The sequence below is a fragment of the Anarhichas minor genome, unplaced genomic scaffold (genome assembly GCF_050575085.1).
Source record: "Anarhichas minor isolate MPS153535 unplaced genomic scaffold, ASM5057508v1 ptg000017l, whole genome shotgun sequence".
Classification (NCBI taxonomy): Eukaryota; Metazoa; Chordata; class Actinopteri; order Perciformes; family Anarhichadidae; genus Anarhichas; species Anarhichas minor.
This window is the reverse complement of record NW_027466463.1, coordinates 10,796,175-10,812,377: the sequence shown is the minus strand read 5'-3', so window position 1 is coordinate 10,812,377 and position 16,203 is coordinate 10,796,175. Positions and strand designations below refer to the sequence as shown.

General features: G+C 41.3%; 1 protein-coding gene across 2 annotated transcripts; it reads left to right on the top strand.

The window, feature by feature from the left end:
• Positions 1–129: 129 nt before the first annotated feature.
• kctd5b (potassium channel tetramerization domain containing 5b) lies at positions 130–15,310 on the top strand. 2 transcript variants are annotated; one of them, XM_076093526.1, is made up of 7 exons: positions 130–500; positions 6,467–6,575; positions 6,848–6,939; positions 7,060–7,155; positions 7,360–7,464; positions 10,184–10,309; positions 12,298–15,310. In XM_076093526.1, the coding sequence occupies exons 1-7, from the start codon at positions 279–281 to the stop codon at positions 12,325–12,327; spliced, it is 780 nt and encodes a 259-aa protein (XP_075949641.1). In that variant the 5' UTR covers positions 130–278; the 3' UTR covers positions 12,328–15,310. The 2 variants fall into 2 exon arrangements, with proteins under 2 accessions (XP_075949641.1, XP_075949642.1); XM_076093527.1 differs by lacking the exon at positions 7,360–7,464 and having other exon boundaries at positions 138–500.
• Positions 15,311–16,203: the final 893 nt, after the last annotated feature.

The following is a 16,203-nucleotide window of genomic DNA, read 5'->3' as shown; positions in this document are numbered from 1 at the left end:
CACGAAGTGACATTTTTATACGCTGTAACATCTCCGGGATGTCGGTATCAAGAGACCATTGCTCCACATCGAGGCGTCAGTGGATCAAACTCGGGAGAGCCTCTCTTCTCCGGGATAATCTACACAAAGTGTCTGTGGGTGCTGGAGTGGGCTGGTAGGAGTGGCTGTGGCGCTGGCAGCCTGCTTTGCATGAATCGTGGAAGTCAGTGGCTGCAGCTTAGATATTTCCTGTCAGCCGCACACAAGCCAAGGCGAGGGCGGAGGAGACGAAGAGAGGGATGGCAGAGAACAGCTCCGAGACAAGCGGTTCCGTCCACCGGAGATGTTTGGCCCATTCTCCGGCGGAGAGACACGTCCCAGCCGGTGTCGGGGCATCGAAGTGGATCCGACTAAACGTCGGGGGGACGTATTTTTTAACAACGAGACAGACGCTGTGTCGAGATCCAAAATCATTTCTGTACAGACTGAGCCAAGCTGACCCCGAGCTCGACTCCGACAAGGTAAATGCTAAGCTAGTTAGCACTGTACTTAGGAGCGCTATTGGTTAACTATAAATTACTTTATAGTTGCTTCCTGTATTGTTGAGCAATTGGGATGGTTGGTGACTGTGTGTACCAGCTTGCTTAACCAGATGCCCCGCTGTGTGAACATCACTGTTTATTCATACTTTGTGCTAACTCAAATGTGTGTGGCTAACTAGCATTAGCACGCGAAGCTAGCTAGATTCCGACAGTCCCCACATGACATATGATCTTTGCTGCTAGCATCTGTGTGTAGTTTGCTCATTTTGGTCTTTTAACAAAATTCGTTGCCAGGTCTTGCGGTTGTCGTTACCTCAATGTCTTGTTTAAAGTGTTGATGTAAACACCAACGCGTGGTTTAAACAATTGTACGGCTTTTTCAGGCTAAATATCAAGTCGCCCCAGAACGTTAGTTGGAAACTTTCTCCGTCTGAGGCAGAGCTGTGCGATGTCAAAACAGTGACGGCAACCAATTATTCTCCATTATTCACAAAACTACTGTTAAATATTAAACTTTGGACCTCTCTGTAGATAGTGTAACCCGATTTTGTGCATGGCTGTAGATGGGTTACAATAGTATTTAATGTAAACTATTTCACTCAGCGTATCAGTCTGAGTGTATAACAGAATAATTTCAGTAAAATATGAAATGGACTTTTAGCATAATATTCTAATAGCCAAAATCTTATGCCAATTTCTATTTTTATATAATTTAGTACAGAAATGCGGATGTATAATGTGATGTCTACAAGCGTTAGTGCTGTAATTGACTTACAATACAAGACATACAAGACTTTATTGCTTGATCAATTTGTGTCCCCCCCCTCCCCCCTTTCCTCTCTTGAGGTGGGTCTGTGACTTGGCTCTGTTCGCTGTGCAGTAATCAGCCTCTGTGCTGGTGCCGAGGCTTCTCTAATGAGCACATAAGTCATTGCCAAGTGGAGTGAGGTGCTGCTGACAACTGAGAGCTGAGGATGAAGTCACTCCTCTGCCTGAATGGCTTCAATGCTCCAGAAGCAGGCTTCTCTTTGTTTGTCCATATGCCGGTTCTAACAGCAGTGTGTGTGTGTGTGTGCTTGAAGGCCCCCGGCACTGTCAAACACAATGTATTAGTGTCTGTATACATAGTATAATATGCTCTGGGTTTCGTCGTTCGGTTTACTGCCCCATTGTTCATTGTTGTCATCTACTTCCACCGCTGCCCTCCTTTATGCTAAGCTGAGGCCGTGGATCATCTCGTATTTTCATGCAAATATCTTAATCTCTCAATAATCGGCTTGCTTTTTTGTCAGTTTATCCTCCCATGAGCAACGGATCAGTCCATCTAAATCCTTTTGTCTTAAGTGTGCATCAGACTCTCAGGCCATTACTGTACCTCTCTCCTGCAGGCAGTCTGATTATAGATAGCTTCTAATAAAGAGCAGGTTATTGGAAATTATTACACTTGCTGCTGTGTCTAAAACAATTTACATCGGCATGATTTCATCTAATCAGCGACTGAGCCAAGAAGGCCATCTTTTTTTTTTTTTGCATCACACGACTGCGTGTGAATATGAATCCCAGCAGAGTAACGGATCAGAGAAGAGCTCTGTTTCTGTGCGAATGCAGTATTGTGTTTCCCAGCCAAGGAAATGAGTGGTTCAGTTCTCAGTCACTCAGGCTGACGCGCTTCAGCCGGACTCTTGAGGAGAACTGCATTATTCATGTTGTTGACTGGAGCCTGTTTTGCACATTGGGGTAGATCAGGGAGAAAGTGGAGGAAGTGCCGTCACGTGCATAGATGAGACAGAAAGCCTTTTATTTATAAGTATTCTTTTTAAATAGTTTACCCTAGAATTAACATCCTACTCTTAAGATGTTAACTAGGTTTGTTAGACTTGTGTGAATATTTGATGCTGCGAAATCATAAGCGGGTATTGCTCTCAAAGTCATCAGTTGTCCAATCAACCAGCTGGGAGTTGCACATCAATGGGCGTCCGTCCCTCGCCTGCTTTCAAACTGCTCAGCTCGAGACCACTCAAGGAGAGACACAGCTTTCAAAGCTTTTGAGAGCTGCATCAATTTTTCAAGCACCCCATCACAAAGGGTTCTTGTTCCTTCCACAGCTTATTCTTTTCATATTTATATCCATTTGATGCACCAAAGAAGTTCTCTCTGCGGCATGTGTGAGGAGAAATATGGTCGCATTTAATGCCGTATTCAGCTTGTATGTCATGCCTGAGCACACCGTGGGAGGCGATGTAAATATTTCACAGTGATGTCTCCTCCTGCTCTGTCTTCTTGCAGTAAGTGCTCAACAGGACCGTGCAGAGTACTATTGGCAAATCAGGTGCGACTCGAGGCCGATTGGCTTTATTGGTCTAAAGCAACTTTATTCACAAAAGCCAGTCACCTACAGTTGTTCATAGCCTTAAATTAAAATGTTGTCATTTGGAATTTTATTCCCCACGAGACCAATCATTTCACTTCCAGCCTTTTTCTTTTTCTGTTGCAATGCACATTTCTCGTTCTGCCAGGAGAAAGCTCCAGGTCGCAGTGATTTTCTGGTTTGCCAGCTTAGTCGTGGAGCTACTTAACTGCCTCTCATTACAGCAGCAATGCTTTTAGGGAATGTTCAAAAGGAGCCGTTCGTTTACCGTCATCATTGTTCTGCAAAACGCACTAACGGTGTTCCCTTGCAGAGTTGAAAATGGCAGAAAGGCGATATGTTCTTCCCAGCCTTCGTGAAAGGTTAAACTCATTCAAATGCACCGTGTTAAATATCTTGAAATATGAGATAGTTTCACATAATATAGCCCTGGTGTGCTGTGTGTATTATTTAAAAGTTGAAGGCCCATTTGACGATGCCATTACTGCTTGTACTCCAGAGGGACTCCTGGCTCCTACTCTACAAGCATCAGGCTTCCACTTGGCTAAGTAGCTACAGTCATGTGGTTCAGAAGATCTACTGCAACATCTTTTAAGTGGTGTTTCTGCAGTAAGCTGGTGCTCCACCCTGACTGCAGTGAAGGCTGAGCAGCGTTTGATAACGTGCAACATGCAAATTAGAATGACTTCACTGATGTTGCTATTTCTCTTTGATAACGACTGCTAACCACCACCTGGTGTATTATTTGAAAGCCGATGTTATATGGAATTTAGCAGTGAATATATATATATATATATATATATATATATATATATATATATATATATATATATATATATATATATATATATATATATATATATATATATATATATATATATATATATATATATATATATATATATATATATATATATATATATATATATATATATATATATATATATATACCCACACCTGTCTGGCTCGACTGGGTGAATTGTGCCATGCAAAGGTTTTGGTGTACACCCATCGTTGTACTCGCAAGCAAACATGCAGCGACTTGTTAATTTTGTTGAATTAGGAGTTGACATTCAGTGTTGATGTGTCTGCAAAAAGCCTTGTTGGACATCACATGCTTTAAGGGTGGTTCACCATGGTATTTCCTGTGGGAGGATGTGTATTGTGTATAGAAGAAGTGTGATAAGGTTAATATTCAAAGCCCGCCCTTCTAATTTGCTTCTATTTACCTTAATTTCAAGTTATCTTGGGCTTGAATCCAGTCAGGGTTCGGCCTGCTTTGACTTGGCTCTTGTTACTGTATGTACGGAAGGCTTTGCACGTTCAATATTTTTACAACACCAAACCACAGAGCACTATGTAGCATGCCTGACCTAAAGTCAGCTGAGCTATTACTGGTGGTTGTTGTCAGTTTATTTGTTGCTATCATCTGGTGTTTTTTGTTCAAGCTGTTGGCTTTGTAGGTCTAACAGCAAACCTTGATATTCATAGATCATAAGTTTTGTTCATCATCACCACGATAACACGGAGATGGTGAACTTTCTCAGACTGAGCATCGAGTCCTCTTCCTGTCCCCCCCCCCCCTCTGCTTGTTGCCCAGTGCCCCACAGCCGGGGCCCCAGAGACACAGCCTTTTGTTTCTCATTAAAGACACTGTCCCCTTTGTGTACACGGGGCTCCCATATCAGAGCCCCCATAATCATCTTTTTCTGAACTGGGTCACTGTCGCCCTACGGTCCCCCATAGATGCATGTGCACCCTGAGGACCAGCGACGGGCCAGAAAGCGGAAGGTTTACAGAAGTGTGAAGTGCACATATGGTATCTTTGAGCGTTTGATCAGTGGGAGTGTTTTGAGGCCGTTTACAGAAGTACATTTTCATAATGCAGTCCAGCCCTTTTCACAGCAGACATTTTGACTTATCATAGTAGGATGGGCGCAGGTGTTATTCACGGCGGTTATTCAAATGTCCCCGTACGGAAAAGGGAATTAATGTGAGAGCCTTAACCACTGGGCTATTGGAATTCTCCCTAAATGTAAGTTTTACCATATGTATTAGCCAAATGTTATGCTAAAAGCACATCATACATGGAAACTAAAGTATTTTTAAGTATTTCCCTTTTTTTTCAAGCACATGGTAATATTTTCTTGCCTTGACAAGTTCTTGTTATAGCAGCGGTTTCCCAAACTGTCCCTTTCTAGTGAAAGTAGGATGAAGGGGGAGTGAATCTAAAGTTGAATAGACCTTTCGTCAAACAGACATATTGACTTGTCAAACGCAGAAATAAGCAGTAATATCAGTAATTGGTGGAATGCACCTCTGCTGTTCCTGCTATTACCAGTCCAAATTCCTGCTACGAGCAGGGTCAATGGATCTCATTCATTTGGTAAAAAGGTGATGCTGGAGGTCAATAGTAGACACCTGAGCTTATTTGTTAATATCAACCATTACGTACAGCTTTGGTCTGTTTCCTCCACGCAGGGGCCTACCTGTGCTTGTGCTCAAACTTCAGTGACTATGGAAGTGTAAGAAACTGACACATGGCGATAAGACCAGAATAGAGCTCCATTAGGCTCCGGTCGGATATTTTTGCATTGGAAATGAGGTCAACCAGCCAGGAGGGTTCAGATTCATTACAAAGGAAAATGCACAGGGACCTTCTCTCATTATGGACAAGATTAATGGGTTTTGAGTTTAAATCCTCTCTGAGCTTGTGAAGACGAGGTAACTATGACCCATCACATGTTCTTCATAGCAGTCTTGTCTGTTTGAGTTTGCTCACGGCCCGCAGAGTGTGACAGTATTGCAGCGACCATCAGTGCGGCTGATTGCTCCTGAAGCCATAATACCCGACCGATGCAAAGTCAAACATCCTGTCGCATTTCAGGATCAGCACAACATTTGCTTAAGGTCCGTCCCCCCCCTCCTCCGAGTGCTTTAGTAAATGTGAAGCTGCAGTAGTTCTACAGCAGTTCAAACAGACTCGTATTATGTGTTTGGCCAACTATGTAGCAGACCAGAGCTGACTCGGCTAATTGTTGGTTGTAAGCCACGGTGCTTTCTCCTGGTCCACGTGGTGGATTCAGCTTGCTGTTCCAAATCTTTTTTTTTTTTCTTTTTTTTTTTTTATGTTCTGCTCTAATTGTTTTAGACGGTCTAATCACAGTACTTACAGAAATAGGGGAATACCCAGTAGTTGTGAGGAAATCTGGATCAAACCCAAGGCCTGTGGGAATAGTGAAGTGATAGCCCAAAGCTGTCACACTTGTGTGCGCATGTCCCCTCAGCCCCAGTAGAGATTATCAGCACAGGAGCTGACCTCATAATTCTTATCCCTCGAGTTTTATTCCCTGATGCACAGTGTTTTTTTGTTTTTTTTTATCCCCCCACAGATTATGTTTCAATTCAGATATACGTGTGCACACTGTGTTCCCTGTACTGGATGCTTATAATTAAAATGACAAGCAGTGGTTCTGTTAAGTGTGGCTGAATGTTGAATTGTTTCTGAAAATCGAACACCGTCGGTAAATACAGTGTTCTTCTATTAATCTCATCCTCCTTCTTCCCCGTGTTTCAGGATGAAACTGGTGCCTATCTCATCGACAGAGACCCCACATACTTTGGGCCAGTGCTGAACTACTTGAGACATGGCAAGCTGGTGCTCAACAGGGACTTGGCAGAGGAAGGTAATGTCTCTGTAGAATATTTGAGTTCATCATTGTTGATTGATTGTTGCAAAAAAGTGACGACATGGCAATGATTGCAAAAAAGAAATACAGGCAACTACCTATTTGTCCATCGCATCTCTATTTTGACAGACCAAAAGTGCAATGCAAATCATTTGACTGGTCAAAGAAGTAAAGATTCTCACACATTACACTATCATCTCTGCATAACCTTAAAGTCGTAGAAGGATATGTCTGCTATATGCTTAAGTGTTTATTTTTTACTGTTTCAGGTGTGCTAGAAGAGGCCGAATTCTACAACATCACATCATTAATAAAGCTCCTCAAGGACAAGATCAGGGATCGCGACTGTAAAACATCACAGGTACATGAAGTTTTATTAAAATACATTTTCCCCATGAATATGACGATCTTGTTCCATTCATTTTTGTGTTATTTCTCCCTTTCGATTCCATTTCTCTTGTGTGTTTTTTCCCCCTCTCAGGTTCCAGTGAAGCATGTTTACCGTGTGCTGCAGTGCCAGGAGGAGGAGCTGACACAGATGGTGTCGACCATGTCTGACGGCTGGAAGTTTGAACAGGTAAATGTCTTCCTGCGGGGTCACAGCAGCATTCCTCCTTCCATGTGCTTCACCCTCCCCGCTATGCTCACATTGACCCAGAAAGTCCAATCCTCAATATTGGAAAATGGCTGTTAAAAAAAAGCCAAACAGCAAATCGCATCTTTCTCACTGTCCGCATACATGATCCGGGCATCCCTTCTGTGCTCTGATTGGTCGTTGCAGCTTGTCAGTATAGGTTACGGGCGGGCCCACCAGTCAGAGTTTCTGCTGATTGTGTCAAGGGAGGTGAAGGGAGAGGAGTCTGCTTTGCCAAACAACAGCGGAGAGGTGTGTCTTAACAAATTTCTGTCCACGGGCTGGTCACTGCATGGTCCCCATGTTGTCCACACACACACACCCCATTGACCGTCGTTTGTCCCAAGTAGACACATAGCTGTTGGTCATTCTTTGAGTTGATTCTTTTCCATGTTCATTTGTACTGCTTGCTCACCAGTGAGGCTAAGAGACCATGACACTTCTTCTTGTCTGTGTTTTTATTTCATTATGCTATTTTTTATTTTTTTTTTAAATTCATACTGCATTCACAGTTTTTAAAGCTTGGCAACAGCTTTCTGTGCTTTCATGTAGCCACTTTGCTGTTTTGGGGACTGTGCTGTAATATAGTGCTGGTTGTTTAGTAGTGAAATGTTGTTTTGTCTTCCCCCCCCCCCCCCCCCCCCCGCAGGTAATCTACCTTGTTATCGATATATATATATTCAAACATTAGGAGTGAATAGTCCAGGCTTACATGAGTGTGTTCAGCTGGAGCTGCCAAAGGCTAATATTTGTATTGAGAAACTACACTTTGTGTATTCTATGTGAATGGATCTCTCTGAGACGAGGGATCCCATTAGAGCTGAAATCTCTCTATAATCTCCTTATACAGGTCAGATGGGAAACTCCTAGAAACACTCCTTATGCAAAGCCGAAAGCTCCGTCGTCAGCCCAGGAGAGTGTATTGGGGAGATGAGCTTTAATGACCTACGGCTGGTTTAAGATGCCATTTAATACAAACAATTTGTCGAAGTGTATTTCACCCAGAAAGTCTGAGGCGTTGGTGCTCGTTGACTCGTCTTCAGCAGCGTGACGAGTGGAATCCATGGTAGCTAGTTGGGATTATTTGGTCTTTTTATTGCTGCGTTGATGCCTAATGTGAGGAAGATTGCTTAACAACAACAAGTCTCCGGCAGCAGTGGCTAATGAGGCCATGCATGTCTGAACATGCACACCTGGGTACAGACGGTATACATGTAGCCTGCAGTGTACACACACTTAACATCCAGCAGTAAAAGCAGTTATTCAGGAACAGGAACTGCTCTGTTTTGTTTCTCGCATGTTTTTTCAAGGTGTGAACGAGGGTTTGTTTATATAGATCTTATCCACGTTTTCTTTTTAATATATCTTGTGTCCGTTTGTGTCTTTTTATTCAAACTGACATGACTTGGAATAGGAAAATTTTCTCATGCAAATTCTTTTCCTGACGGACGCATTCAGTGCTCAAAGAAAAAAGCCACTTGCTGTTAGAAGCAGCAGCTTCACTGATGTTGGTTGAATTTGGGTTCTGCACTCGGTTCTCTCTCCATACTTGTGGTAGAATGTTAAGCCGTGCTGCTGACGACTTGGCAGACATGATGGAATGGTGAACGGACTTGCATTTGTATAGCACCTCTCTAGTCTTCCGACTATTCAAAGCGCTTCACGCCACATGACAACATTCACGTTCATACCATCGCCATGCAAGCTGCCAGCCTGCCCATCAGGATTTAATCTCAACGCACATTCACACACCGATACTCCCGAGCCCTTCGGGAGCAATTTGAGGTTCAATAAGTTGCCCAAAGACACTTGGACATGCGGACTGGAGGAGCCGTCAATATAATGGATCCTCTACGGAGCCACGGCCGCCCAATATAAAACGTAGAGTAAACCAATAGTCAAAGAAAGCAGATTTTAAGAACACAGCTCACAGTATCTAGTATTGATGTTATTGATCTGAATTAATATGGCAGTCGAAGCACTAAAGAAAATCCAACACATGTTGTCTTCAGTCACAGAGCTAAAACATGGAGCGGGTGTTTACTGTTTACTGACGGGAGTGATCTAATTTGTAGTTTGCTCCTCTTTATTTGCTTTGAAGGCGATACTGTAGTTTTCAACTTTTGATTGTATCGATTTCTTTCCAACTATTCACTTTAAGCGAGCATGGTCCTATCAAGTCAAATCCACTGTTCCCACATCGTTTTTTTTTGCTTCCTGTGGTGGAGTCCCTGCACTTTCTGACTGTGGTGTCTTTGTGCTATTTATTTTATTATCATTACCTTATCTTTGTGGTCCACCAATTATTTTCCTCATGTCTAATTACTTTGGGAACTCAATCTTCTGTTTGCTCTTTGATCTTCATTAATGTTTTATTTTGGTTCTCAATGCTGGCATCTCTGCAGGTCCTGAAAACACCGTTTGTATTGCATTTTATAAGTTTAATTACTTAAAACACACATTTCTAAGTACACTTTAGCTCTTTAAATAGGTTTTGGAGCCTCTAACGTCCATCTTTTCTTAGTGTATTAGTTTAAAAAGTTTTCAGTGGGTTGGCCAAGTGGTGTACCATACAATTGTGTGTCCATGACATTCTGGGTTTAAACCTCACTGAGGATGTTTGTGTGTCATCTCCACTGTATCTCATATTATATGGTGCACGTAACAAATTAGATAATTAATCCTAAAAACAAACGTCAGAGTTACACCGACCACACTTCGATTAGTCTAGTCTGTATAAACTGTATTGAGCTATTTCTAATTAGAGAACCTCCAAAATCATCTATTGTCGAGCCTTAAATTCGAGTTGCATGAACCTTCTCTGCTCCTTGATTGGTTGTTCACCTCTTTTACATTACTTTAATGTCTCCCTGCCTCTGTTTTCCCACCATGAGTAACCCAGTTTCTGCCTCTACTTCATCAGTCTAAGGCTAACTCTTCCTCTGTGCTCTGCTCTCGTGTCTCTCTCTAGCTGGTCAGCATAGGCTCCTCTTACAACTACGGAAACGAAGACCAAGCCGAGTTCCTGTGTGTAGTCTCCAAGGAGCTGCACAATCAATCATACGGGACAAACAGTGAGCCCAGTGAGAAGGCTAAGGTAAGTGTCTGAGTTTGCGGGGAGGCATGTTGAGAAGCCATCCACAGCAAACGTCTGTGAATGATGGCCTGTGCTGAATGTTTTAAATGCATCGCATTTATGAACACGCCACCGGGGAACTGAAAAGCACCTCTGCTTTATTGATGAGAAAGCTCTATGAAGGAGAACATTGTGAATATTCAGTCCCTCAGTTAAGAAACAGCCTGCCTGAAGAACCGCCGGTGATCAGAGAAAAAGGAAGTATTAATTCAAGCACAGCGGACGTTTATTTAGACGTTTTCTTAAGTGAACAATGATTTCCTGTTGAGACTCAGGCATGAACAACTTTCATTTAGATGCTGACGACTAGACCACACAAAGGTGTCTCAGACAGAGCTGACTCAGCGTTTAGACCTATGTCATGTACCTTTTTGGAGTTTTGCTAAATGTAGTTGTTAATATTAATACCCTCTGAACATTAATCCATTAGTTTTATTTTTCCCCTCGTTCTCTTTTTCAACATCTTACACCTCCATTATTTTACAACATGCCGTTCTTGCCTTCTGCTGTCTGCATGCTGCATGTTGCTCAGAGTGAGGACCAAGAGACCGATTATGAAATGACTCTGATTAGGGTTGAGGGTTTATGACTCACTGGTGAGCGCTCCTCTGCTCATAGCCTCTCTAGCTGGTCCCCTCTCTTCCCTGTGCCTCTATGATGCAGGTTACGCCACTGAAAACTTTGTTCACGTGTCAAAGACGAGACCTTTTAAACCAGAGCAAAGGGACTGAATACAGGTTGAAAACCAGCTTGGGTCTTCACAGTCTACAAGCTAAATCAAAAGCCAGATGGCTCCTGCTGAGACTGGCTGAATACTAATTTGCAGATGAAGCTCTTTTTTTTGGAAGCAGATGGGAAGAGCTCCATTTGTTTCAGTAGTGTAAATAAGACCCCTGTAATTATATTCATGCTCTCAACCCTGTTTAATGGAGGACACTCTGAATCCTCAGCTGCAGCAGTTTTGACTCATTTTCCCTCATTCAATGACATTTAAAGGGAAGGGAGGGTTACTACACTCACTTTGTCCATTTCATTGTCAAAAACAGTAGTTGTAGATAAAGATAAAGAGGTTTTTATTGTCATTGTAGTGACGCAACGTTTGGTAGCCCTCAGCCAGCCAGCAACATTTTTATACCGAGTGCTGGAACCAGTAAACTCAACACACATAAACAAAACGCTACTGTTTAACCGAGAGCACCGAGCCGCTGCGTCTGCACACGCCCCCATTTTCCAGTGTTGCTTTAACAGCACTGGTGGCGTTTTTATTTTATTTTTTTACTGCAGTAAATGTGGCAATACGTCTTAATGACATCTGTATCAGCCAACCCTAATCTCACAAGATTTACACAAAGACGATATCTGTTGTTGTGGTTTAGACTCCTGAGATTATCTCAATTTGTGTGACGGCAATTAAGTCCCAAAAGGGAAAACGGGTGAAGCAGAATGGTGATGAAGAAAAAAACAAACCTTATCTTCTTTACATTGACACGCTGCTATTATGAATGATTTTGCTGAAAGCTGAAATACAAGTTAAAAAAAAACGCCTTTTTAAATCTATCCTGAACGAGGTAACGTTACATTTTTATTCTGCTGCTGTTTCCTTCATAGTGCTCAGTTTGTTCATCTCTTCTGTAGTTCAGAATCATTCCTCGGGCTGTGGTTAGTTTCAGCTGCATGTCTTTCCATTAGCAAGGAAGCTTCATGGGCTCACCCACTATTGGCTTTAGAACCACGTACTGCATAGGATGCTTTATCTTCCTCACTCTGCACCCCATCCAGTAAGCTTGGATCAGCCAGCGCGTAGAGTAAATGTGTGAGTGCTCCTGGCTGGGAGAGTGAGCACTGTGGCAGGAATACAGTAGACTTTACAGAGTCGGGAACAAAACTACTTCCTGAGCATGTGGTACGATGTGTTTTGTGTTCATTCTGTCATGTTTTGGTCTTTGCAGATCCTTCAGGAAAGGGGTTCCCGGATGTGAAGAGGAGTCGGTATTATGAGCTCCAGGTGTTATGATGCGAACATATCATCTTTGTGGAAGAACGTTTGGCACAATGGAGATTTAAAGGAGGGGTGTGCATTTATTTTGTGTTTTTCTCTCCATTCTTTGTTTTTATTTCTTGATGTAAATACATCTGTTTACTGACAATTTGTGCCTGTACATTTAAACTGGACCTTTTTTGAATTAGCGACATTTTATTTTTTATTTTTTTTGAATTAAGAATAAGGAATTGCAATCGACAAATGTTTTACCCTTTAGAATATGGCCATCATCATATAAGGCCAATGATTCACTCAGGGTCATCTATTGAGTTCATTCATTAACCCTCCAAGTCAAGGGTCTGCTAAGGGATCAAACCGTCTGCTCTCTATCACTCAAAATCATTGTTTAGAAATGTAAAGAAGGGAATTGTGTTTATTTAGCACATGGTAAAGAGTTCAGCTATTAAATATGAAATTCACCACAAAAAACAAATCGATAAAAGGTTTTCCCAAAGATTTCAAACGGTTATACTGAGATTTGTGATCATGAGGATCCCGGCTATACAACACACACGCATTCAGATGCATTTGAAACATTTCGAAAAATCTTTTTTTCTGTGTATATTCACTGTCAAAGGAACAATAATATTCTACGACCAGGACGACAGCTGTGAACGGCATCGGTGATTTGATACTGCAGGTAAAGGGGCATGGTATGAAAGTCCCATTTTCACATAGACCAACTAAGATGACTTAGAGAGATCAGTCATATATGGCGATGCAAGATAATTCTTGTTCTTTATTGCTTAAAAAGTAAATTGTGTTGCTCGTGTAGTTGCTTGTGGCACCATGTAATCTTGCAACCTTAGTAACACAATTACCCACAGATGGCCTGGTGTGTGCTGTGGGATTAAATAATGTTTTCAGGAAAATCCACTGAAAAGATGTATTCTTATTATACAGTTGCGCATTGGATACACATTTAGCCACACATTTCCACATGGATTTCTATCACTTTTAATCTGCCAGATATTTTGTCTGAACTCCTCATGTTCATAAATCTAAAGTTAACTGCCCAAATAGTCGACGGTGTTTTTAAAATGTGAATTCTGGATTACAATGACATTCTTTTCTTTTTAAACATCAGTGTCCTGTTTCTTGTCGGGACAAACATCCTGGAGACAATGACGTCTTTAGAAAAAAAAAAGATTTCCTCCTTTTTTTTGAGGAGAGGTGTGGGAGGTTTGGGGGCTGGAGCTGCTTGAAGGCAGCGGTGAAGGACTTTCTTTTCATATCCAGAGGATTTTGTTTTGATGTAAATAATCCAAATTCAATATTAATTCTTTAAAAAAAATAAATAACTGCACGTTTTGTACACTGTAGAGAAAACACAACTTGGAACAGAAGTTGTTTATACTGGATCTTTAAAAACTTAATTTTGACAATGTTGACTCCTGTTTTGCGTTGTTCGTACAGGACTCTAGAGATCTCTGAGCTAGGATTGAAACAGCTGATGCTGAACACGGTGTCTTTCACTGAGAACATGCCTGGAACATGTTTTGATAACCAATAACAAAGCGATACTTGGCTGTCTATGAAGTTGACTGTTACATTTAAAAACAAATGTATTTTTCCTGCATTGTGATAGATTCTTCTAAGCATTTTGACTTGAGTAGATTTCGTACACAGCATTGCAAGCACTACAGTGGGGAAACAGCACTGTGCACACTGCTTACAAGCCTGTAATGTTGATAATGTAAATACCGCATTTTAGAACACTTTTTCTTTGTTTTTATAGAAAGTTGTTTTCAGGTTTGATGTGTGGTTTTGATAGGTTGGATATTTCATTCACAAATAATCATTTAGTGTTGCCTTTCCCCCCCCAGTGACCAAAATCCAATGTCCTATATGTATTGTACACGTTGATCTTAGTGTCAGGGATGAGCAAACCTTTCTTAATGCTGGCACACTTTGTACATATAGACTTCTTAACGACACACAAACCTCCATTTACTCACATGTACACGTATACGCTTGATTAAAACAATTTTTATAATGTCGCGAAAAACAAGTATGGATGCATGTTTTTGATATAGCTATACACGTATACACACACAAGGGCTTTTAAAGTGCAACATTTGACATCTGCAAAGAGGTTCAAAGTAGACTGGATTTCCTGCCAGAGCTAAGCTATGTTTACATTTGCTATAGTGTTCTGAAGCCTTCCAATTATGTACTGTCTTGCACTTCCTCGCACACGTTAACGTTCGTCTGATTTGTGTGACCGCACCAACGGCAACTAGCGCTCCACACGAACTGATATTCACACGGACGTGCTGACCGATGAGTTTCTCTGTCCACTTCTGACAGCCTATTGAGCGTTGCAGACAATCGTGCTTTCCGCCCTCTCTGAAGGCAGAGATGCTCACTTTTCATAGGCTGAACCCACCTGCGTTGGGTCAGAGCAAAGGTTTATTTAGGTCTTTTGAGACTTTTTCTTTTTCTGCAATGAGATTTAAATAATTTTTGCATTTATTTTGCTTGGTTCAGTTGTAACTTCATTTGATATACTCTGGTCTGAGGTGTTTAACTCCTCTACTTTAGCAGCTACCTTTTTAATGCCCATCACAAACGGGCCGTCTGGTTGAGCAATTTGGCATCGATTGTCGTTTCATGTCACGGACAAACTTATCAAATCTGTAGCCTAATACTTATAAGTGCCCAGTTTGTTTTGCATTCAAGTCATAAGCCACAGACACTGTAGTGCATGATTGAAGATGATCACACTTGTAATCAGAGGGAATGAATGTCATTTTTCCTCAATCTAGCAATTACATCAATGAATAAGGTTCTCATATCACTAGATAGATCACTATTCTATATGATCTTATGCAATGTTAAACGTGCAAACTAAGTATGAGGTTAAGGGGATATATCTATATGGTCTTGCATAGGGTAAACCAATAAAGATGTCATTCATACATTTGTGTAGCTTGTTTTTATTTCCAGGTGTGTTTACCCTGATCTGTGTTCATTAGTAATCATACCATATTGTTCATCACATAGAATTGTCCTTTCACATGTAGACACTATAACAATACATGGAGAAGTCATGACAACAAATCCTATTTTTTGATGAATAGCGACCTCTTGTGTCAGGACCTCAAAACATCTTTCAGTGGCTTTAGTTGCCTTGAAACATGCCTGTTTATTTTGTAGAGCTTTTTGTTTTTTAACAAGGGAGGATAAAACAGTGTTCAAAAGTATGTTTATGACAAAATAATCTCACTCAGTTTAATCTAAACTCTTTAGTAAATGCTATTTCATTTGTCCAACGTTTCAGTTAACGGTGCCTATGTGCCTTCAACGGTTTACGGTCTTTAATCGAGACAAAGATGTTATACAAGAGAAGATGTAAACCCGCCGTGTTTGTTAGAATGGGACATCTCTTGTTTGACATTCATGATGTATGAAAAATGAATAATACGTTGTATTTATAACAACTATGAACAGATGGCAGCCAGCAGATATTCATGGTAATAATCATAATACGTCCCTCGCGTATTTTAAAAGTTAGACCGTAAGCCTGCTTTATTTTATATAGAATAAATAGAGTAATAGAGTACGTTAGACAGCGTCACAGCGCATGCGCGATAAGCAACAGCCGCAAGATGATCATCACTTACAACTCTTCAATTCTTAAGATTTCAGTCCTGGTTGGTTTAATTTCTATCTGAGTAAAAGCAGTGGAATTGACCCTATAGTTTAGCAGTATGGAGTCTATGGCTCCGTCCTAAATTCCGTACTAACATACTATGTTTCAGAAGTGTGTGCATAGTTCCCTTTTTTGTGTATACAATGGAGAAAAACTCAA

Coding starts and splice junctions, on each gene's coding strand:
- kctd5b (XM_076093526.1), top strand. CDS start 279: ATGGCAGAGAACAGCTCCGAGACAAGCGGTTCCGTCCACCGGAGATGT. Junction 6,576..6,847: donor CAGGGACTTGGCAGAGGAAG/GTAATGTCTCTG, acceptor TTACTGTTTCAG/GTGTGCTAGAAGAGGCCGAA. Junction 6,940..7,059: donor GCGACTGTAAAACATCACAG/GTACATGAAGTT, acceptor TCCCCCTCTCAG/GTTCCAGTGAAGCATGTTTA.